The sequence below is a fragment of the Labrus mixtus genome, chromosome 1, assembly GCF_963584025.1.
Source record: "Labrus mixtus chromosome 1, fLabMix1.1, whole genome shotgun sequence".
NCBI classification, from domain to species: domain Eukaryota; kingdom Metazoa; phylum Chordata; class Actinopteri; order Labriformes; family Labridae; genus Labrus; species Labrus mixtus.
Window position 1 is genome coordinate 18,196,149 of NC_083612.1, and position 23,048 is coordinate 18,219,196.

Here is a 23,048-nt window from a genome sequence, read left to right on the forward strand (position 1 = left end):
AAAGATCTGTTCCACTGTGGACTATAATGAACTGGGGGATATTTTCTGTTAAGTCATGGGTGTTTTGGTTAGTGGGGGGGATGAGATAGCAAAAATGCAGAAGAGTTTCTTCTGCACAACTGTTGCTCCAAATTACACCACCAGCACAATAAGTTAGTTCCCATAGCGGGGGTATTTGGCTTAACTTTTGTTGTCCATCTTCATAACAAGGGTTGACCAAAGGCCTTAACAGGGTAAAACGGTCAAACATGAAACAAGAATCCATCATAAAATAATATTGAAACTAATACTTAAATCTACTGGGATAAAACATTCATATAATAATAGTAAAATCTGTTGGGATAAAACATTCTAATCTTGAAATGAATATCAAAGAGAGGAGATTGGTGGCAGCTACTGCAAAAAGCTTGATCGCCCCTTGTTCTGAGTCTTGTTTTGGGCACATCCAGGAGCAACTGATGGTTAGACCTTAGTGCTCTTGCTGGAGTGTGAACATGGAGTAGTTCACTTAAGTAAGGTGGTGTCAATCCATTCATTGCTTTAAAAGCAAACAACAAAAATTTCAATTTCAATCCTGTAGCAAACAGGAAGCCGTTGAAGGGAAAGTAGCACAGGGGTAATGTGGTCCCTCTTTTTATTTGTCTTTTAGGAGGCGAGCAGCTGCATTTTGAAACAGCTGGACAAGACTAATCCAAACTAGGGCTCGACCAATATGCGATTTTTGGGGCCGATATGGATAATGGAGACAAAAAATCAGATGCTGATATATCGGCAGATATCTTTCTTATATCAATGATTGATCTGTAGATATGTATATATATATACATTTGCATTGCATTGATCCCTCAAATGCAGTTATCACTTGTGGAAAAGATATACTGTTTAACGAAGACAAGATGACACTGGACTGGAGAGTAACGGTGCATGTACGTGCATCACCGCTTGACCCTCTGAAGGGTCATGATGCTTGTTGTGATCCATAAAGCACACTCGGCTCTTGACAGCCAGAAAGAGAACTAGTAGTTAAATATGATGATACAAATGAAATGCTATTTGACTCGTGGACAAATATAGTAATATGGGCGCATATCTGTGATAAAATTAGCTGATAGTCAATGGATCTGCTAATTTGGCGGATATTTTCTAGTCTAGTCCAAATCCACATACAAAAAATGTCAATAGTGTAGTCAAGATTTTAGAATTATTACTCTCTCCAAATCATTAGAGGAGAGATAGGCTTTCACTTTGGCAATAAGTCTCAGCTGATAGAAGCTAACAGAAGAAATGTTTGGTGTAAATCAACAAAATAAGCTCAAATATGACGCTCATTGGGCTACCACCTTCACTTTGGATATATTTATCTTAGAGGGTGTCAAGAAATGTGGACACTATTACATGGACATTAACTAGTTACTTCAGCATGTTAGCATTAGAATTGTTAACATGCTTGAATGATGGCACTAGCAATAAGCTGTGTCATATACAGCCTCACAGATTGGTTAAATTGGCTGGGAAATCTTTTTCTTGTTTCCACCTGGCTCCAAAAGAAAAAGCATTTATACTTCACTCTCATAACACACTCTTTATCTCTGTCCATATCTAGTCTAATTTTGGCAACTTCTCACCTGTCATCCTGCTTCATGGCTCATTGATCACATTAAAGGTTACAGCCTCATTTGACTGGCTGACTCTTTCTTCTTCTTGCCAGCTATTCCACCTCCACTAGATCTTCCACCTCATTACCTTTCAGTTAACATGATTAACCCAACTTCTCTTCAAATTCTCTTCAACAAGTGTCAGGCATATTGGCACGCCTCAATGAGAGCTGGTTTAAAAATGGCACTTTTTCACAGGCATTACCTTTTTTCTCAAAGGACATTTTATGTCACAGTTTATTTCTTATAGACCGATTGCCATTTGTTAAACGTATTAAGAGAAATACTTCTTACACTTCTCTTGTACTTTCTTTATTTCTAAGACTTTGACCTTTGTCATGCTGCTTTATTATAAATCAGTCTGCTTTATCAGTTAATTACACAAAATGCAAATGTAGAATAAAATTATGCTATCTCATTAAGTACTTTTATGCATTTCACTTGACTAATTATACATGGTAATGCAAAAAAAAAAAAAACAGCTTCAATTGGTTCAGATTTGTTTCTCTTAAAAGTTAAGTTCTTTCTTCCATCTCCTCACCTCTCCATGAGCAGGTGTAGCTGTAGTGATGTTATGTTAGGATGCAGCTGAAAGTGGAGAGTTGATGTAGCCGTGGTCTGACGCTGGTTTGCCCTGCTTTTTACCAAATGCCTGCTGGGAAAGGCTCTATAGAATCCCTGACACTGACTGCACTAAGAAGGCCTGATATGCAAAATGGATGAATGGATGATGTGAAAAGCTGAAGTGTATCTATTAAAGCTTCAGCTGGAACTTAAAGCCCATTAATAATTGATCCCTCCTCTAATGTTAGCAGATGGGTGATGGACAGGCAAGTGGACGCAGCATGGCCCGGGAAAAGATAGCGAACAAAGTGGTGGAAGGAGATTAAAGTTTTATGCGACCATTTAATTAGTAGTTGAGGAACAGTTGGGGAATGATAATAAGTGTAAACCTGTCATTTGTGTTCACAGCTTGTTTTTGCCACACTGATGACTCATTTTCTTCAGTTTTGTTGCATTTTGCTGCCAAGCATTTGAGCTGTACTTCTGTCTGTAAAGAACGCAAGAGCATCGGTTTGGAAAAGTGTGATGTTATTTTATGTACAACTCCAAAAACGTACCTACCTAACTCCTATCAAAGTCAGACAATCTGCCTGTAAACAGATAAGTTGGTGTGTTTTTCTGATTGGTAGGTTGTGCTGAATAGGAGCTTATTTAACACCAAATTCTGCCACGTCTGGTGATTATATGCTGCCTCACTGTGTGACTAAAATCTCCAAGCACCTTTTAATAATGAATCTATTATTCATGATGATAATTGAACTACTTCTGTAGAACCATTTAGTCACCTGCATTATTCATTTTAACTAGCTGTGCATAATGAATGTGGCAAGGCAGCAACAACACAAAAGACTGTCTGTTTATGTTTTCACACGCCAATGTTGGTGCCCCCGAGGCTTTGACATTCATGTTTCTTTGCTGGTTGATTTATTTCTGCTGAAACAAATTAAAACGTAGGCTGACGTTTCTTAATTTTTTATGCATCAGTTTGGAAGTAATACAAATGAATCTAAGAGAGACTAAAGAAAAATGAGCAAAGGTCTGTTAATGTTGCCCTGGGTGCGTATAGATCATCGTCATGCACGTGATCAAGGTAGCACACTTTGGTGATAAAAATGTCTGCCTATCAGTGCACCAATAGCCACTCCCTCATGTTTGTCCTCATGTACATGTAACATGATCCTCTAAAACATGGGTGAATTTCAGGTCTACATTCTGTAATTCAGTTAATGTTCAGCCATGAATCTTCTTATTGTCCAAAACAATTAGCACCCCCTACTTGTTAACAGGAAAACAATGCACGTGCAGATCCAGACGACTTTGTTGTATAGAACACAGACGTTCAATTCAGTTTCTCAACCTACAGAGTTTTATTAAAAGAAATCAAGACGAAATAAGAAGACACAAACATGAACAAATCCGCTGCTTTACCATTCCAATTACTGATATATGCTAATTTTATTAACATTTAAAACGGTTCATGGTACAGCTTAGCTTCATTCCTGAAAATGCATTAGTTCTATTAGAACACTGATTAAATATAAAGTCAGTATACTGAATTTCCAAACACCCTTCTAAAAGCACTTATTGATTTCAGGAAGATAAAAAAGGGCCTCATTCACTCCAGCTTTGATATTCTGGCTATCATCCATCTGTCACATAGACAAGATCTACTCAAAAAGTAAAATACAGACGTAAACACCTCAGCATCATGCTGTATAGTGTTCACTCTCAGAGTAAGGAGTGTTTATAAAGATCAGCAGGAGGAAAAGACAACAACAGATAATTGTTTTTTCATTCATTTGTTTAGTCTGACAATATAACCAGATCCAATACCTTACTGACAGGTGACTCCCTGAATCATAGGTGTACTACGCCAGCATCACATTCATCAGACAACAGATAAACATCTGCTGCTGGCATCGGTTCATGCCACATATTTTCCGATTGGTTGATGTCTGTCATCAGGGCCAGTGTCAGCCGATGTTATCCCATGCATCCATAATTTCATTTATTTTATGTCCTGTCTCTTTAATAACTTCTGTCCCAAACAGCTGATCTGATACTTAATAAAGGGCTGTTCTGCAGTTAAATATATAGTCCCAAAGGAAAGGGACGTCTGTCTACATTTGGAAAGACAAAGGGGCTCTAATAATTGGTTTGATCATTGATGAAATGATTAATCCATTTATAGGTCAGATTTGATGTGGATAACTATTGGAATGCCTGTAGGTGAAAAAAAGAGGAAATTTCTACAGGGCAACATTTCAGGGCAGTTTTGCCATGAGTCAGGGTGTGAAAATAAAGGATTCTGGCATTTACAAATTACTCTAGGTCAATTTACACAAAGTCACTTCTTCATTCAAATACACAGTAATGCAGGGACTTGTGATGCATTTATAATCTCCAGTGTGTACACTGCTGACGTGGGAAATGGTAAGTACTCTTCTTTTTCCAACCTTCTTCCTCTGCCCCTTTTCCTCTGGGTGAACGGTCTTGAAAATGTATGTTATGGGTCTTGAGTCCTGAGTGCACTTGTAAGTTTCACAAGAACATCAAAACACAATCAAGTCGTGGATCCCTGAGGCTCTGGGCTGGGAGCTAGCACTTAGGGTAAGAGGGGATTAAGGGGGGGGAGGAGAGAAAAACGGGGAGATAGAGGTATGAAGGGAAGCAGAAGACAGATGTGCCGGTGGAAAATAGATGAATTGAAATAAGATTTGGGATAAATGAGTTTCTGTCTTTTCATATTGTTGAAACTAGTTGATAAGATCCTTTAATATAAAAGCTAGATAAGATGATATTGCACTGTTCATATCAGTTTTTATGGGAAGCAGAGTTTATGACTAATTGATTCCCTCATGCATTCATTCAGAAGTTTTTACCCTCCTTTGGCATTAAGTACTGAGTTCACTGAATCGATCCAAAGCTCAGCCCCGGCCCAGATTCCTCTTAAATTACAGGTGTCACAATTCTCTTCAGAGCTGAGTGAACTATGACAGCCAGAGAGAGGGTGTATGGGCTAAATTAAAAGTCTCCCTTCTATTTTTTTCACTGGTCAAGGAATCCTTCTCCGCTTTTGAAAGCCTGAGTGTGAGGAATGGTAATTGAGCCATCACTTCAGGAAAAAAAACGGTAAGATGAATAGACAGCACAGAGAAGGAGAACTGGAGGAGAGAAGAAAGAGCGACAGAAGAGTGGCCCATAGTGATAATTAAGAGGAAAGCAAGCTTAGCTCTGTTGAGTTTGGTTCAATTGCAATTTCAAGAAAATATTATGAAGTTTCATCCTCATTACTGAGTGTGTCTGCACAATCCTCGCTGCCAACTGCTAACTGCTTTTTTTAAATAAATGATTTCTTTAGAATCTTAATCTTAAAAAAACGTGGTGAAAGTAAAATAATAAGAAAGATGGGATACAGGGTTTTGCTGAATAAATACAATCGTATAGAACAGTTCCTCCAGAAAATGAAAGCGAGACTGAAACCATTATGTTATGTAAGTGTAGACATGGTGGGGTTTTGATCATTATGCATTTTGAATTTACGTTAAAACTTCATTCATTTTTTGGGCAGATTTGCACGAATAAATTGCTGCCAGTTCATCTTAGTTTATTGATGCTTTAAAAATGTAATTAATATCTCAGATTTTTTAAATTAAGATTCAATACACTTTATTGTCCCCTTGGAAAATTGTTGGTCAGATCTGAAATAACAAACCTTAATTTTTAACTGCGGGAAAATATAATATGCCATTTTACTATTTGTTTCTAAAATACATTTTTAGAGTAAAATCCTGATATTACAAACTACGTCACTTTCCCCCCCCCCCCCCCCTCCATCTTCATGCTTTGCATTGGGGTACCTGCTAGTGAGTCTGTTGGCGTACATGTTGCTGTTGCCAGGCTGGTGTATTCTCATGACTTTCCATGTCCTTGTCATTGGAATACATTATCAGCAGATCATTTTTAGTTGATGTAAAAAAAAGCTAAACATTGATGCTTAAGGTACAACTGTGCATATTAGTATGCAGCTCTATATTTAAATGTCTTTGTTTGGATGAAGTTCTATGCTGCCAGTCTAGGCTGCAAAGCATCATTGCTGTTTTGGTGAATCTTCAACTCTTTAACTTGATCCTGTTCTGAGGGTGAAGATTTCCTAATATTTCGCTGTGTTTGTGCCCCCTAAATGCTTTTCAAGTCGATGTAGTTATCTTCATCATATCTTATTTATTTTTTCTTATGCCACAAAAACTGACCAGTGCATGCTGTGTATTAACTATGGACACAAACAAGGCTTCACAGTTTGGTGTGTTTGTCATTGATAAGGACACTGCATGTGTAATTGCTGTCACTACATTTATTTCAGCTCATATGAATTTTTAGCCTCTTCCTTACTTCATTTGAATTTACCTTATTTCACACAGGCACACACACACACACCATATGTGATTAAGAGTGTCCAGACCTGTCATTAGAGCGTGCGTTGTGGGGAAATGATGTCTCAGTAGACCTCCTGCAAAAGGCAGAGCAAGAGTTAAGACATTAATAGGCAGAGAAAAGCCATACAGCATCACTGTCTACCTCTGTGCTAGAGCTGGCAAGATCAAAGGCTGACTCTGAGAGGGGGAGAGAGGGAGAGGAGGGGGGTAGAGAAGACAGCCAGATACATAGACTCAGAGGAGGGGGTAAGAAAAAGTCATCCAGCGACAAGGAGACAGAGAGAATAGCAAGTTCTGAAAGCGCAGAAGGGACAGGGAAGCAGGTATAGAAAAAATCGACAGGGAGGATAAATAGAAGACATTTCCCTTCTGCCACCTGCCTTATTGCTGACTTCAGAATATGTGCTGCATTGGCCTCCGTGTCACCTTGTGTATGCCTTGTGAAACTCTTGAAACAAGGCAGGCGTTGAACTTGTCTGGTCAGCACCCTGACTACTGAGTCATGGCGCTAATTGGAAATATGCCTGCAGTGAACATGGTTTCATCAAGGAATTGATACAGCACCCACTTTGCACCAATGATTAGGTTAACTGTCATTTCAGTTTATCCAATACTTTCAAGAAACATTTGAAAAACTCAAGACATCCCTCTCAGCTTCAGCTGCACTTTGTGGCTAAAGCTTAGCAGTAAATGATGGCATGCTAACAAGCCGGACTAAGATGTAATCAAAGCTCCATATTAACAAGTTGATTAGTGCACACTGGTGTTTGTTGACGTGGCACAAATGTTAGCATGCCACCAAGCTACACTAAGACAAATTCCTCACAGTTGCTGTCAGATAAGAGATCTTCTTCTATCTTTAATTTCAGCATACTAGCATTGACATTGTGAGCATGTTAGCATGACGTCATTAAGCATGTAAGCTAAAGATTCAACTCTTTGAAAAGTCTAAAGCAAGAAACTTTTCCATCTTTTTGTCATAAAAGAAACACGTCATTGTGATGGATCAAACGAGCATACTCAGATGTTGGACAGGTACTCAGTGTAATTTTATGAGTGGCAAATTTTCAAAAGCAGGGTTCCCGAGTTTATCGGAATAGAAATCAATGATGAAAAAAAATGAGAGATGGCACTTTACAGCTATGTACATTCCACTACGACAGGCTGAATATGAATGATACATATATTATGAATAACTAGCTGCTTACATAAAATGTGATGAATAGTCTTTAGAATATCCAATCTAAGCTTTTTAAAGTGAGGCTCCAAGAAGGCTTCATTATTTATCAATTTCCTCAAACCATGCTGTGAATTTACGCTCTTACTTTGACAAAGTGTCGCTCATTTGATCCTTTGAATTGAAGAGAAGAAAATTAAGTTTTAAACTCTAAGTATTGGTATGAAATCTATGCGTTTTAATAAGCTCCTTCTATCGCTGATTTTTCCCACCTTCATTCCTTTGGTTGAATAAGCTATTATTCATGCTTTTCCTTCAGTACAGGAGTGTTCACTTGAACAAGGTTTGAAGGACGCTTAACAGAAGTGGAGAAAAAATTGAGATGGGCCATTTCACTCTGGGTGTACCTTATCTGGATGAACATGTTATTAATAGGCACATGTACAGCAGGGGTCAAATCAGTTTTATATAGGATGCAACACCTGCCAACGTAATGACAACACAAACGTAATAGACCACAAACAGATCTGCAGCTTTATTAGTTTATTGTTTTAAAACGTAATAAATTTCCCACAAATTAAAAAAAGTGGGTCAGGGGTTTTAAGGCCTTCACCCACCCTAAGCGATCTTGAACTGAATGTTTTTAAGAGAATGAGAACAGATACTTTTTAGCCTCTCAGGGTCCCGGCCATCGACCTGTCTGTGTGCTGTCCGTGGTGCTGAAGAGGTCGGCTACTGAAACACAGATGAGCCTGCTGCAGAGAAATCCTCAGAACAATGAGGCATTTTGGAGACGCAAAAAAATAGAATAAAAGAAAACAATTTAATCAAGACATTTATGTGCCTCTAACCAATTCTGTGAACTTACGAGGAATGATAAAGCTGTGGGCGTGTTACAGAGAGCGAGAGAGGGAAGGTAGAAGGTGGACTTGTGAATGCACAGCCTATATTGAGCGCAATGTTTTTGTAAGTTATTTATGACTTACTCGAACCCATTGGCAGATCTATAAGTAAATAAACAAAAAAAGCCACAAGGATCATTTTTCATTTTCATATTACATTTGTGGGACGTCATTATAACTCTGAAAGCAGAAGATTTTCACCTTCCCACAAAGGCAACAAATAGAGCTGGAGAGTTCAGTTGACTATTTGAAGTCTTGAAGGTAAGTCCATGTCAAGCCTCAAGTCATGTTACATGTAAGCCCAGGTGAGGTTTCTTGAGACAAAGTGCAAAACAATTCTTAAAGAAAATATCACTCCCAGCAGCACGTTTCTCTGGCTGACTAAGTTGGCCCTTTTCTCCATTTTTCTTGAGACTCAAATTCCGTTGCTGTCAAGACTTTAGTTGCATTATGTCTTCAGGGGGTCAGTAATCACAGCAGTCATGTCAAGTCTCTAGGACCATGTTTTTTTTTTAGCAAAATTTGACTGATCTTCATGTGTGCAGGTCTGCAGGTTTAAGTTTTATACTTTTCTGTCGGAAAGATCCTAACCTGGCAGATCATGAGGAATTGAAAAGAAAAAAAATAACCATCAAATGCAGACCACAAGTTCAATAAATGAAAATTGCTAGATTACTAAATGATGGACTTCACATTGGAAAAGGGAAGCATAATCTAACTGTTCCCATCATACAGAAATATTGAATCAGCCTACCTACCAGAAAAATACAAATTCATTAACTTTCTACTTTATTAAACAGTAGAAGTCAACGACTCAAAAATTCTTGTATAACTACACCTGCGTACAAGGTGCAGGGATCTGCAAAGCTCGTATAGAAAACAGTTGTCCACTCAAGACTGTTAGGCTTCAGGTCATCAGGTTCTTCTTGTGAGTCACTGATTGCCAAGGGGAAGAACGTACCGTGATTCTCAGACTACTTTCACATATTAAAAAGATTTGAACCAATGTTGGATAAGTTATGGTTCAAGCAGTCCTTTGTATAAACTTACACCCTGAAATTGGATAATTCATGCCCATTTTTACTGATACGCTGTTTCAATTTGCATTCCATTTGTGGAAAGATGATTATGTCATACTTAAAACTGAAAGGACCTGGTAGTTCCCTCGTAAATTCCATTTGGCTTTTGGACTGTCCAAGGCTTTAGTTTTATACCTCCCAATCAATTCTGTCTTTCCCTCAAAGGATGAATGAATGTCCGGGCAGAGGTAATCTGTCCTGCCTTCAGTCTGTTGAGCCTGTGCTTTGTCTTCCAGTGCAGCATTTATGGATGTCTCCTTCGCTGCAGCTGCTGGGGCTCACAAAGGACTTCAGGAGGAACAACCAAGAACAACACATCTCTGCTTGGTCTAACTGCAGAGAGTCTGAAAAAGTTTATTTCTTTTGCCCAATAGACCCTTTTGACTTCAAAAACTGTTTTGAAGAATCTGAAAACTTCTGTTGCAGTTTTTACCAAGTTATGATAGACAAGACAGCTTTAAATTCTTTTTTAACTTTTTGTTGTTTTGCTGGAATCTTCAAACATAATTTACTGCCCACAAAGGTAAACCTTAAAATGAGACCAAAAACACTTTTACTTGTCTTTGCTTTAGTTTCACTTGCATTTCGAGCCTGAGTGTGTGACAAACAAACGGCACATGAAAGGATAAAGATGTCTGTGCTCCCCTCCTTTATCTTGACGTTCTTTCAGTTTCTAACTCCTGTCACATTCATTTTCCTCTGGCGTTGTCTGTGTGCACTGACATTGATGGTACCTGATGTCTCCCCAAGCCATAGAAGACATAATAAGAAATTTAATTCTGTGAGTTCTTAAATAAAAACTCATTCTGCAGTTATGTAATGCATCTGAAACACGTAGACTTCAAATTAAGATGTTCTGGGTTTTCTCTGAGCTGTCACAGGTGCTGGTTTCAAGTTTGCTGCTTGTATATCATATCTTGCCAGAGGTGGCAAAATGATGACTTGAGTAGCAAAAGCAAATAAAATAAAAAATTGGGGGGGATCGAATCCCAGGTGTGTTCTACTCCTAAGGCCCATTCCTTGTCCATAATATCTCTTTTAGGGATCTTTACCTTCCACTACAGGTTTTCTTGGCAGACTTGTTCATAATTCATTCTAGGCAAAAAGTTTCAAACATGAAAATTCATGTTTTTGTGTGCTTTGCAGACTTTTTCCCTCAGAGATCCGTAGTGGTGCAATCAATCAAGAGTAGCAGTCCTGGTTACTCACTCCCACTGATGGAATATTGACAAACGATGACGTTTGAAATGAATGATGGATACCCCAAAAGGTACTAAATCTATACACCCACTTGTCAACCGTCCACCTCATTCAGTGTCAAATGCTTTGAGCCAAACATTTTTAACACGTGGGAAATATCAGTTTGAGTAGGGTTTAGCTACACATGAATTAATTGTATTTAAAAATCTGTGATTTCCTATAAAGTACTCTGTTTGTCAGTTATCATAATGTGTATAATAAAGGCAGACAGAAATGTACACTGAAATATTAAGAATTATTCACAAGTAATGACTCACTTTTTGTGTCTGCTGCTTGATGCTGAGTGGGTTTTAGAGCTTATTTCGCTGAAAACAGCTGCGTGCTGCTGGGAACTTGGGGTTAATGAGAGCAGTGAAAGTGAACCATATACAGTCCTACATTTACAGGCAGCGAGTAGAGCTTTTAAACCTACACATAATTCAAACAGGCTTTTCGGTATGGCTGACATATAAAGCTGCCCCCCCCCCCCTAAAATCTGTGGTTTTACAAATCCTTTCATCATTTTCTATGCTACTCAAATTGAACATGTCAAATAAAGGAGTAGGAAGTAAGGATTAAACTCATGCCAACATGTCCAAACACACAGTGACAGAGCTGAATGTTACCAGACTGATAAAAATTGAATTCTGGCTCAGAGCTCAGGCCAGATTAGCCTACTTAGCTAGACAGTCCTCTGGCATTCAGGACCATCCTATGCTCTGCATCCCTTTCTCATTCCAGCTACTGTTCTAAAATTCCTCCTCCATTTCCTCATCCTCCTCCCCCTTTATTGTCGATGACTGGAGTTTTAATGATTACATCTGGCGGTGGCACAAATTAATTCCTGCCTCTCTGGCAAAAAGCTGTTCCCCACCTGATTATGCAAAGCAGGCCTACATTCCCTGCCTTTGAAGTGCAGGAAAAGCTGCTTAGAGATTCTCCCCCTGAGGAAACTCTGCAATATGGGGGGAACATCAACAAACCAGAGTTCACACAAAGGTCAGCAACATGGTTAACCCCAATGAAGCCCCACTTCATCACTACATCTTGCTACTTTTGAAGTTCTGTTTGTTTAATGATGCACTCGTATCAGAGGCCGAGGCTACTTTTCAGAGACATGCAGAAGTGGAGTTAAAGTAGGACAGCCAATAAAAATAGGGATAGATATTCACCAAATATTGCTTGTGTCTATGACACACACAGGGTTGTTGTGGGATACCTGTGTGAGGCTCTTGTACCGTTCCTATTTCATCAATCTCATCTTTGACAGTGTCTCACCGGCTTCCTCAGAAACACTGGATAAGAGTTTTCACACATAACTGCTTTTGCAACAACATACTTTGTCACTCTGTTAGGTTCAAAAGGTTCAAAAAAAATGTATTGCTTTTGCTGCATTATTGTCCACAGTTACACTCAAAACATCCTCTGCCTCTATTCTGAGCAATCACAGCCTGATGAAAAACTTTTCACTGAAGAATGACATACTAACAGTCCACCCAACCGTCATGAGAGATGATACTGCCGTCTCGATCAAACTGAAGTAGAGCTGGGTATTGTCAACAACCTCACAATTCAATACCATTTCAATTATTTTGATTTTATATCGATTTAATAAAACAAACAGATGACAGGAATACCCAGATAACTCATCACAGTGCCTTCTGATATTTTTTGAAATAATTATGTGTGCATTGTTTGCATAGGTTTAGAACAAACCGACTCAGAAATGTATTTTATCGTTGCATTATTCTTTAATAAACATAAACATAACAGTGCTGTAATGGCTTAGGACAAAAAATATATTTAAAGTGCACAATTGTGCCTGACCTGAATTCACAGCACTCACAGTGCCCCCAGTGGAGAGGGGCGTCATTACAACTAAAAAAATATAATATATCAATATTGAATTGGGAAAATAAGAATTGCAATGCATTGATGAATCGATATTTTTAACCAGCCCTAAACTGAAAGGAGGTCTGGTGACATATTTCTGACACTTACAGCCCAATTAACTCAGAGTTAGACAATCCAGAAAGGGAATAACAGGAATGAAGAACGAGAAACGGCGTTAACGTTATCATATCCCTCTTATTAAACTAATCTCTCAAGTCAGGACACTTTGAGCCTCCTGTTGAGTACGTCAAGTCTGAATACATTTGCGATAAAGTTATGGCGCTTTAAATAATTTAAAACAAATATTCGCTAATAAACTTATCAGTCATGAGGCTAGAGATAGAAACTTTTTAAAAATTCAGTGATGACTGCATGTCAAGAAGCTATCAAAATTTAATGAACACAACCTGATTCACTGACTTAAGGCCTGAGAGGAGGAGATTCTGACAGAGCGTCCGTGGTGGTCTTTTAATGTCATCTCTCATTCTCTAACAACCGCTCAAAGAGTATTTAGAAGCCTACCCTCACAGCATAAGCTTTCACTCCTCATAGAATAAACTCTGGCTGAATTATTAATGATATCATCATATATCACGGACTATTGCAGTCTTGGGGTGTTATCAATTTTATTATACAAAGTGGACAGTGTTATGTATGTGAAGCAATATAAAAATGGCTTTTATCAATACCCTGTATTTGTAGTTCTGCTGTGTGAGCAGTTTCCATAGTTGCCCAACCCAATAAAAGATAAATAAAATAAATAAACAATAATTTGAATCAAGTCTGGTGCTCACAAAAAAAAAAAATACTGCTGAAATTACTGATCATTTCTTGCCAGCTGAGAAAAGTTGTGACCACACATCATCAGATTAAGTTGATTTGTTATGAACAGTTTGGAACAACACTATCATTTATTTGGAGTTCTGTTTTTTATGTGCAGCTGGCATGTGTGAGAACAATATTCACTCTCTTTTTATTTTGTTTCTAGTCTCTACCAACTGCTGAGGAAGACATTAGGCTTAGTTGCTGATAGTTTCCCAGTGTAAACATTTGCCTGCTGCTGCTCGAAAATGTTGCTATGAGAGCAAAGTGTGAGCTCAACAGTGAGCTGAACTTAGTGCAGGTTCAGGTGATTGTTCTCTTTAGGTTCAAGAGAGTCCTTCCACACTGTCATATTGGAGCTAGGTATGGATGATTGGAGCAATGTTCTGTTATTTTGAGTATGCTAGTACACATTTTAAATGTAGCACTATCTTGCTACACTCACACTAAGAAGAGCTGCAGTTACATTTAAAGCTGGAGCTTCATCACTTATTGTCATGTAGACGCGCAAGAAGTAAAACTGTTGACCATTTTTGCCTGTTTAGCAACACCTACATGTTTATCTGCCTTCCTAAAGTACTGCTGCTGTTCATTGCTCCCTCTATAAGCATTTCAAGCTGGCGCTGGAGAGTTTACTGTTTCTGGTTGTGTGAGTGAGTTGCAATCCAGTCCCACGAGGTGAACCCAGAGGTAACAACAGCAGTACAAACAAAAATGTGTATGTTTACATCCATTTGTACCAAAAATATCTTCTCTGCACAGGAGGACACACGCTATTTTCTCCTTCTAATCCGAGACAAAAACATGGGTCCCCAGGTCTTGCCGGGCTGAGGCACCACTAAAATACCGAGTCTGTGTTGATAAGAAGACAAAGTACTGTTCTGTGGCTGCAGGGGGGGCTTGTGAAGTGTCTGTCCATGATCTGGGTGAGCAGGACTAAATGTAAAGTATTTAGATAAAGGAATGGCAATCTCCTCCCAAAGGTCTTCAAGTTCAGCCTCAGGACAATCATTCAGCACTGTCTCGACAACAGCAAAGTTCTCAGAGCTGGACAGTGTGCAGGTTGAATAGACCACAACGCCTCCTGGACGCACAGCTGACATTGCAGACCTGCGGGGAGGAGAAAAAACAATGCACATCATAACAAGGGACAAAAATTACCATTTCAAACTCTGCTGCATAGAAGAATTATATTAAGTTGTACACCAATATATATTTCTATACTGTATATATCTGACATTAACATGTCATCTCCTCTCAACACATTTAATAGTGTAGCTGTTGACAATATGCAATGCAGTTTCCATAAGCAATGTTAAGGAGGTCTTCCCCAGAAATAACTGCCAAACAATTTAATATAATTGCTCTTTAAAATAAAGTGTTTAATCGTCCTTTTTCAGAAAGTGTTTACCTTAGCAGCTGAGCCTGGAGCGCAGGCAGCATGGATCTTTCCTTTAGCCTCTGTTCCCCCTGCTGGCTGCTGCTAGAATACAACCAGCTCCTGTCATTTGAGCACGGAGCATCAACTAAAACCTGAAACAGAAGGAGAGCATGAATTGTGAGTCTGAGGGGGTCAATGGTGTAATGTCAGTAAGAGAAAGAAGGGTCAAAGAGCGAAAGAGGGGACGCCAGTTGGCCTTGCAGTTAGATTCCAGGCCCCTATGTACAAAGAGGCTGTTGTCCTTGAAGCATGCGGCCTGGGTTCAGTTACGACCTTAAGCTCCTTTCCTGCATGTCATTACCCGGCCAAACCCCTTTCTCCCCCTGGTTTCCGAATCTATACACTTTCCTATCCAAATAAAAGGCATAAAAGCCCCAAAATAACTCTCAAGTAAAAAATTAAAAAGTGAAAGAGAAGGAGCAAGCGAGAATATTTAAATAAATAAAAAGGTAAAAGTAGAACAAAAGATTCATGCAGGAGGTCTGTAAAATAATGCAAGTCTCTGTAATATTTCCCCCACAACACCTGCATTAAAAAGGAAATAAAATACAGTCCAGTCAGGTTGAAGAAAAATGTCTCCTAAATGCACTTTTTCCATCTTAACAAAATGGTTTGCATTAGACAATAACCTGAGAAACAATAGAGAATATTCCCAGAAAATGTGTCCAGTCTTTAATGAGCAATATCACTACCACTAAACAGCTTCAATCTGTGCAGTCTGCTTGTGCTACTCCTTGCTTCTCGATCTTTGTTCACTCTGACTTACTCTAGAGACTGTACTTTATATTTTGTATATTTTGCTGTTATCACTCACTTTGAGTTCTTTGATTCCTCCAACCCATATTTCCTCTTCTTTGTTTCATTTTTGATGAACAGTTTTCTTAGTTCCCTCTGAGCTTATTAGCGTCTGTTGAAAGGCTGTTCATTCATTTCTAAGCATGACCTTGAAAATGAAGTGTGACACTTCAATGTCGCTGCAAGATTTACTAACATGCCGTCATAAACATGTCTCGCCCCACCTTGTCATATGTTCCTGCTTCGTGTTGCCCAAAATAGCGTCCATCCTGTGCAGACACAATCACTCTGGTGTTCAGTGAGTGGGGCAGAAAAGACTCCAGGGTTCTGCTCAGCCAGTCCCTTCTGTGAGGGTCCGGTTCATTACAGCAAAGAAGTGCTGGAACATATCACAGAAAATGAATACATCACAACTTATTCATGCAAAACTAAGCTGAACAAAATGACACAACATGTTTTAGTGATGAAGTCCTTTTTCCCCATCCTGACAGAAATTGTGTAACATCCCTTTTATAACTCTAATTAGGTATAACCTCATATTTGACTTTATGGATTTATCAAACTTTAATATTGAGTATTATAAATGTCTGATTTCAATACTTAACATTAAATCAAAAAGCTTTAAATCGATGTATTCTCATCACTATGTAAATCAGCCTTCTTTTATCACTTACTACCCCATTTTAAATACTGAACATATGCACAATTTTTATTTTAATACATAATAATAATAATAATAATAATAATAATAATAATAATAATAAAATCAAATATAAATGAGCTATGTCCTTTGATTTACCTGGTTTGGCACACTGCATCATGGCTATGGCTTTGCCCCCGGGGGCAGAGCAAAGATCCAAAACCTTTTCCCCATCTCTGACATGCAGAGCCAGCACTGGGAGTAAGGAGGCAGCATTAAGGAGGTAGTATTGCTTCAGTTGGCCAGGCCTGTGGGCCTGAGAGGGAAACCATAGTGGATATGGGTGGATGTAACATTGTAGAGAAGGACGGGACAAACTGAGTGACGACTCCAATTGAAGTTCCTGACTGAATGCATTAGTGGTGCCGTCATCACGAGGGCACTTGGAGACGTAGGTGGTTGGCAGCAGAGACTCATTTCCTGCTTTGTATTTAGTATTTGAAGCTATTGGGGGGGCATTAGAAATCACCCTGGAGACATGTGTTTGCAGCAGCAATGAGGAAAAGCCCTGTGACTGGAGAATCTGTGTGATGTCTGTCACAGCACTGAAGCGGTTGAGCATGACTCCATACTGCCACGAGTGAGGGTCCAGGAGCACTGCTCTGTAGGAGAAAAGCAATCCCAATGAAGGAAGGCTAAAAACACGGTTTTGTGTATACACAACTAATTATTACAGAAATAAAATGTACCTAGAAGATGCCCACAAGTCGCCAAGTTCTTGACTGTACTGCTCGTCAAAGCGGTCCAGTACTGATGGACATGAAGGTCTTTCTTTTCTGCGTCTTTTTATTACCTGTTCAAAGAGACTGTAGTGAAAATCTAGAGGGACAAAAACTTACAAATACTCCTTAAAGTAAACTTTAATAGCACTTTAGTTTGTTTTACAGGGGAAAACATACTATAGTTTAAAGTGAATTGCCGCTCTATTAAGGTTTTGAACTCATTACACAATACGCTGCTGTCAATTATCTTGTACAATCACTACCCCTGGTGGATATTAATTGCCAAATCTGTGTAAAGTGAATAACTGCTAATAAATTTGATTATATACCTTTAGTGGCTAAATGTAATTGACAGCACCACAAATCATATCAGATTATTTGACATGAAGTAACTACATAGGGATAATTTTCTAGATACACAATAGTAATCCCAGAGTAAAAAACTCAACTGTCTGCAATGGTGTAAGTGAACAAAATGTGTCTGTAGTGTAACTCCGGATTACTGGATGAGGAAATATTGTATAGTATTGGTATGTGTTGTGAGCAGCCACACTCATACAACTTACATTATCAGAATCAGAATCAGAATCAGAATCAGAATCGGGGTTTATTGCCAAGTACATTTACACATACAAGGAATTTGACTTGGTGTATTGGTGCTAAACAATTAACAGGGAAATAAAGCAGAACTAACATAAAAAACACAAAATGTACAAAAGGTGCAATGTAGGAGCTGTGCAGTGGACTATCAGAAATAAAATAAAAAATCTTAGTGTGTGTTACCATGGTTACTACTCACAGATTGCATATAAGATACATTTTTAAAGTCCAGTGGGCGTTTATGTAACGCATAAAGAGTTCAGCATTCACATTACTTTGATGTTTTACTGACTGTGGGGTTGATGATATGATATAAAGCCACACAGTGTGCAGATCTTTGATGCATATCATCCAGTCTTCTTCATCATTAAATTATAAACATCTGAAGTAGCAAGATTTGGCAGCAAAATCTTGCCATTCTTCCTTATCTGGTGAAAATATCTTAAACTGAGGTTTATGGACCTACTTTAAATTAAATGTGACATTGAACACAACAATATGACACGCTAGAGCGACTGCCATCAATACTAGACACGGAGAAAAAAATACACAATATCAAGCATCCCCAAATGTTTGTTTACCTGGTTATTGGAGGGTCCTTTGTGGTCGCTGAGTTGTAAAACAACCTCGGAAACCGTGTGACAGTGAACGCTGCACGACCAAAGTCTCCACGGAGGTGAGGGAAGAAACTTTTTAAACTGATGGTAAATTAACATCCGCGTACTGTTAAATGATTCTAGTATCAAGGTCATTGATATCGCTTTTTTAAAACCTTTAGAAATGTGTCATTACATTTATTTCACACGCCGGTGTTATGTGCGTCACTTAAATCCGTCCCACCGAAACGCTGTAATTTCTAAGTTCCACCTTCTTTAAGTGTCGCAATCGCAACATTGGGACGATTACTTTAACTTCGTTAAAATTTAATAAACGAACACATTTATAAGGCCAGAAAAAAAAAATGAACATACATCCAGGCTTTGTAAGGCTTGGTTTTAAGCTTCGTCTGTTATTATCTTACCTGAAGATTACATTTTAGTTGGAATCAAAATCGTTCTCCTTTTGGCCGTCCAGTGGGATAATTTCTCCACAAAAATAAAGAAAAGATAAGAACCTTTTGGGGTAATGTGTATAGAACCCATGCCTGAAGCGTATGCACAAACAGAAACCAAATTTATAAAACCACCGGTGTTCACCTGCAGGCAATGTTTAACTTGATTTATCCAAAGATTAATACCACTGTGAGGCAGCACTGAGTTGACTTAATCATTTTATTTTTTAAATCTATTTTCTTTGTACATTCTTAATTTTAGTTTTTTATTTAAATTGTACTGTGTTCACTTTTTGTTTGCAATCTTTGCTGTTTGCTGCTGTAACACTGTAAATTTCCCTGTTGTGGGATAAATAAAGGATTATCTTATCTTATAATGAGCACACTGTGTTGTTGGTTTTGTTATGATATATTTCACAATTAAATATGCAATCTTCTTACAGATGAGTCTCCAAGTTTTTATTATCCTATAAAGCAATTAAAGTGTATGTGTTACTGATATGTGCTTTGAGCCAGTTTGTGCATGGCCTCACTTTTCTACATTTAAACGTGAAACTTTCTGGGTTTTACTTGTGTCTCTCAAGCCTGTGATGTTGATACAAGCATCCAAGAAACAGAATCCTTTAGGGTCTTTTAGTGTTGTTACCAGAAGAAACACTGCCTCTTAGAATCTAAATCAACAAATGAATATAACCCAAACCTTAACAAAAAAACAAACACACAAAAGGAGAATTAACATTTTACTTTTTTTATTGGTTGAATATTTGTTAACAAAAACCTTTGATTAAATATACAATGTAATGGCAAAAACATCATTTAAAATGAAATGGTTTTGCCAGAGTTCCATAAATCTGTGGGTTCACAATCTTTTGAGATTCCAATGAACAAGAATAAGCACCACAACAAGTTGACATTACCCTACCATTCAAAGACATCTCAGACTGCTAATGCTTATTACTGTGTCTCTTCATAGATCTTTCTTTTGAAAAGGCCTGCCTGGTTTACATGGCAAACAGAATAAGGAATGCAACCATCAGACAGAAGAGACCCATAGCTTCAGACAGAGCGAAGCCCAAGATTGCGTAGGAGAACAGCTGCTGCTTCAGAGACGGGTTCCTGTTGAGAAAGAGACGGGCAGCTGAGAAAACTGGAGGTACTAAGTGCCAAAAGTACAACTTCTAAGACACTGCTGTAAACACAAAGTCACACTGTCTTCCAAGGTCCCCCAGGAAGGATTTCAAACTTAAACAATGAATTCCGTCAATACTTTTAAGGCAGCAAAACGCCTTGATAAAGTTTGTTATTGATTTTGATCAGTTTAATATCCAAAACATTATCATCTTATCACTTAAAGTTAGATTAGTTTCTTGGCCATTTTAATATTCAAAATGCCGTAGTTAAATAGTGACAGCTATGAATTACTTACTTTAAAAATTATATCAACTAATCAACATGTACGACAACTTTTTTAACCTGGGTTGAAATGTCTGAAAGTAACAGATGATCAGTACAACTAACCTGGCATATCCAATAATGAGACTGCCGAACACCGTTCCAATTCCAGCTCCAGATCCAGCCACTCCCACAGTAGCAGCTCCTGCTCCGATGAACTTTGCAGCAGTGTCGATGTCACGGCTTACAGCGCTTGTCTGAAAAGCCCTCACCGCCACCTGCTGCTGGGAGGCTACAGCACTCTGTGGTGCCAGGAGTGAAGCAGTCTAAAATACAAAAATTAAGGGAGGTGAGTAAAAAGACAACATAGTACAGCATCACATTGTGACATATTTTCTTCTATATGGAAAGATGTCTTAAAGTAATGAGCTAAGTAGTCTTTATTGTGTGCTCTAGTAGTTTTCTAAATACCAGATTCACCACAACTCTTTATAACTTAATTCACACTAAAATGTAAACAGTGACTTTTCACTGGAAGACAATCATCACAAAATAGCAGCAGGATCGATCCCATTGACGAGTGTTGCATGTCAATGGGAGTCAGTTGTAACTTCCCTAGCTGCTGAGGTTTTATCCACAACAATGCAGTTTAAGGTCCTTACACTGCATTATTTACCTGGATTGCTTAAACAGCTATGAGGTATTTTCGTTTTGTGTTGATGTAACACTGTATGTCTTTGCAATTGCGGGTACAAATAAAAGCTTACTTCTGCTTTCCTGGCATCAGAGACTACTGCTGCAGAGAGTGGTCTGTACAGAGCCCGAGAACCGGCACGGACCTGTATCACGAAAAGAAAAGAAAAGGAAATTTAGTTAAGATAAAGTGTGTGAGATACATCAATTCAGCAAAGAGAGCATCCATACAGCATGTGAGTTTATCCAACAGTGACATTCTGCTTATAGTAAACAATGGTAAATTAATTTCAGTGGAGAGAGCACTGCCGAGGTGCCCTTGAGCAAGGCACCAAACCCCCTCCCCACCACCAGCTCAGGAGCGCCCACTGTGGGCCGCTCCGTCACTCTGACATCTCTCCCTTAGTGCATGTCCATAGGATCCTGTTTGTGTGCATGTGTGTATATACTTCAGCCTGTGTGTGTGTTGCATGACTACAGAGTGTAAAAACTGAAATTTCCCCCTTGCAGGGATCAATAAAAAGTAAAATCTTAAAATCTTATATCTTGAGTAAATCAGAATCAGAATCATCTTTATTGGCCAGGTATGCTTAAACACACAAGGAATTTTACTTTGGTAAACTGTGCTCTCTTTGTAGGAAGGTATAATATTAAATATCAACAATAAACAAAAAAGCAAAGACTAATATGTACAAGGCTAAAGAGGATGATATAAGATAATAGCGCAGTACTATAAAACATAATAATATTTATTTGTATTCTGCATTTAAACAGCTCTATGTACAATATGTCTGCTTCTCAAATAACTTTAAATTGAAGTTTAAGGTAGATTATGTTGAAAACAGGGACGCCCTTGCAGGTGTGCACACTGACTGACTTTAGCAATGAGTCAAAGACGGCTAACTTTACATCCTTCAGTGTTAGCAGGCTACACGTTTAGCCCTGACCACAAACTGTAAGCTTTCGGCAGACTACGACCAATATCAAACTGTGTAATTACTCAAACTAAATGTACTGTAAATGTCCCCATTCATTCGTGTAGGCTCACCAGAGAGGGCGTGGAGACGAACTTAGCACAGGCATACATTATGAAGGGACGTGGTGGTCAGGTCAATCAAAGGTGCTGACGTTGATTAAAGGTCCGCTGTCTGTAGAAAACAACACATGAAACACAACAACAATAAGTCACAGTTTTATAAAGGTCTTGCTATTTTGCTAGTTAAGAAAGTACAAATTGTGCATACAGAACATAAGTAAGGTCAAGATTAGCAACACACCGAACAATGTCGCTAAAACAAGCTGGTTTAAAATTCAAAAGGACCTGAGCAGTGCAGTGCTCCATAATGCTACAAAAGCAAGTACTTACACCGAATTGTCACAATTATTTATGTGACTCAAACACAGTTTGTGATAGAGGAGGTTAGCTCTCACCGGTTTGAAGTAAGTAGAGGTCGAAGACACGAGAGACAAGCGCATGCGCAATATCACTCTTAAGGGTTGACTTCCGGTGTTATGACGCGGGTGTTCTTTATACAACCATGAGAGGGAGCAACTACCCCGTTTAAAGTGTCCTTCATGCCAGTACAGCAAGTTTAATCCTCAATAGAAGGGATTCAAATTGACTTTTAGCTATACATTTCACATAACGTAGGTCTCAGTTTAAAGAAGTAAAGAAAAAGTTTTGTCTTTAAAAAGTAACTTACCGTATTTAAAACGCCTAGTAGTAACAGCTTTGATATGCCAGTGCCTGTTCTGCATTTATTCTATACATGGACTTATATTTATCATTAAGACCATCAGAGGGTGACATCATTTTAAATGTTCACAACATGTTTATTTACTCTGCCCGAAAGTAGGGCTTACCAGATTGTAACATGGTTATTTCAA

General features: G+C 38.5%; 2 protein-coding genes across 3 annotated transcripts; both read right to left on the reverse strand.

Annotated features, from left to right (window-relative positions):
- Positions 1-13,552: 13,552 nt before the first annotated feature.
- Positions 13,553-18,793, reverse strand: nsun3 (NOP2/Sun RNA methyltransferase 3). Its single transcript, XM_061036285.1, has 6 exons — positions 18,607-18,793; positions 17,393-17,496; positions 16,803-17,305; positions 16,228-16,382; positions 15,179-15,300; positions 13,553-14,877 (listed from the first exon to the last, which is right to left on the reverse strand). The coding sequence occupies exons 1-6, from the start codon at positions 18,775-18,777 to the stop codon at positions 14,541-14,543; spliced, it is 1,392 nt and encodes a 463-aa protein (XP_060892268.1). The 5' UTR covers positions 18,778-18,793; the 3' UTR covers positions 13,553-14,540.
- Positions 18,794-19,808: 1,015 nt separating this feature from the next.
- LOC132973078 (ATP synthase F(0) complex subunit C3, mitochondrial-like) lies at positions 19,809-22,644 on the reverse strand. 2 transcript variants are annotated; one of them, XM_061036298.1, is made up of 5 exons: positions 22,528-22,644; positions 22,210-22,309; positions 21,236-21,307; positions 20,595-20,794; positions 19,809-20,192 (listed from the first exon to the last, which is right to left on the reverse strand). In XM_061036298.1, the coding sequence occupies exons 2-5, from the start codon at positions 22,246-22,248 to the stop codon at positions 20,078-20,080; spliced, it is 426 nt and encodes a 141-aa protein (XP_060892281.1). In that variant the 5' UTR covers positions 22,249-22,309; positions 22,528-22,644; the 3' UTR covers positions 19,809-20,077. The 2 variants fall into 2 exon arrangements, with proteins under 2 accessions (XP_060892281.1, XP_060892290.1); XM_061036307.1 differs by having other exon boundaries at positions 22,593-22,615.
- Positions 22,645-23,048: the final 404 nt, after the last annotated feature.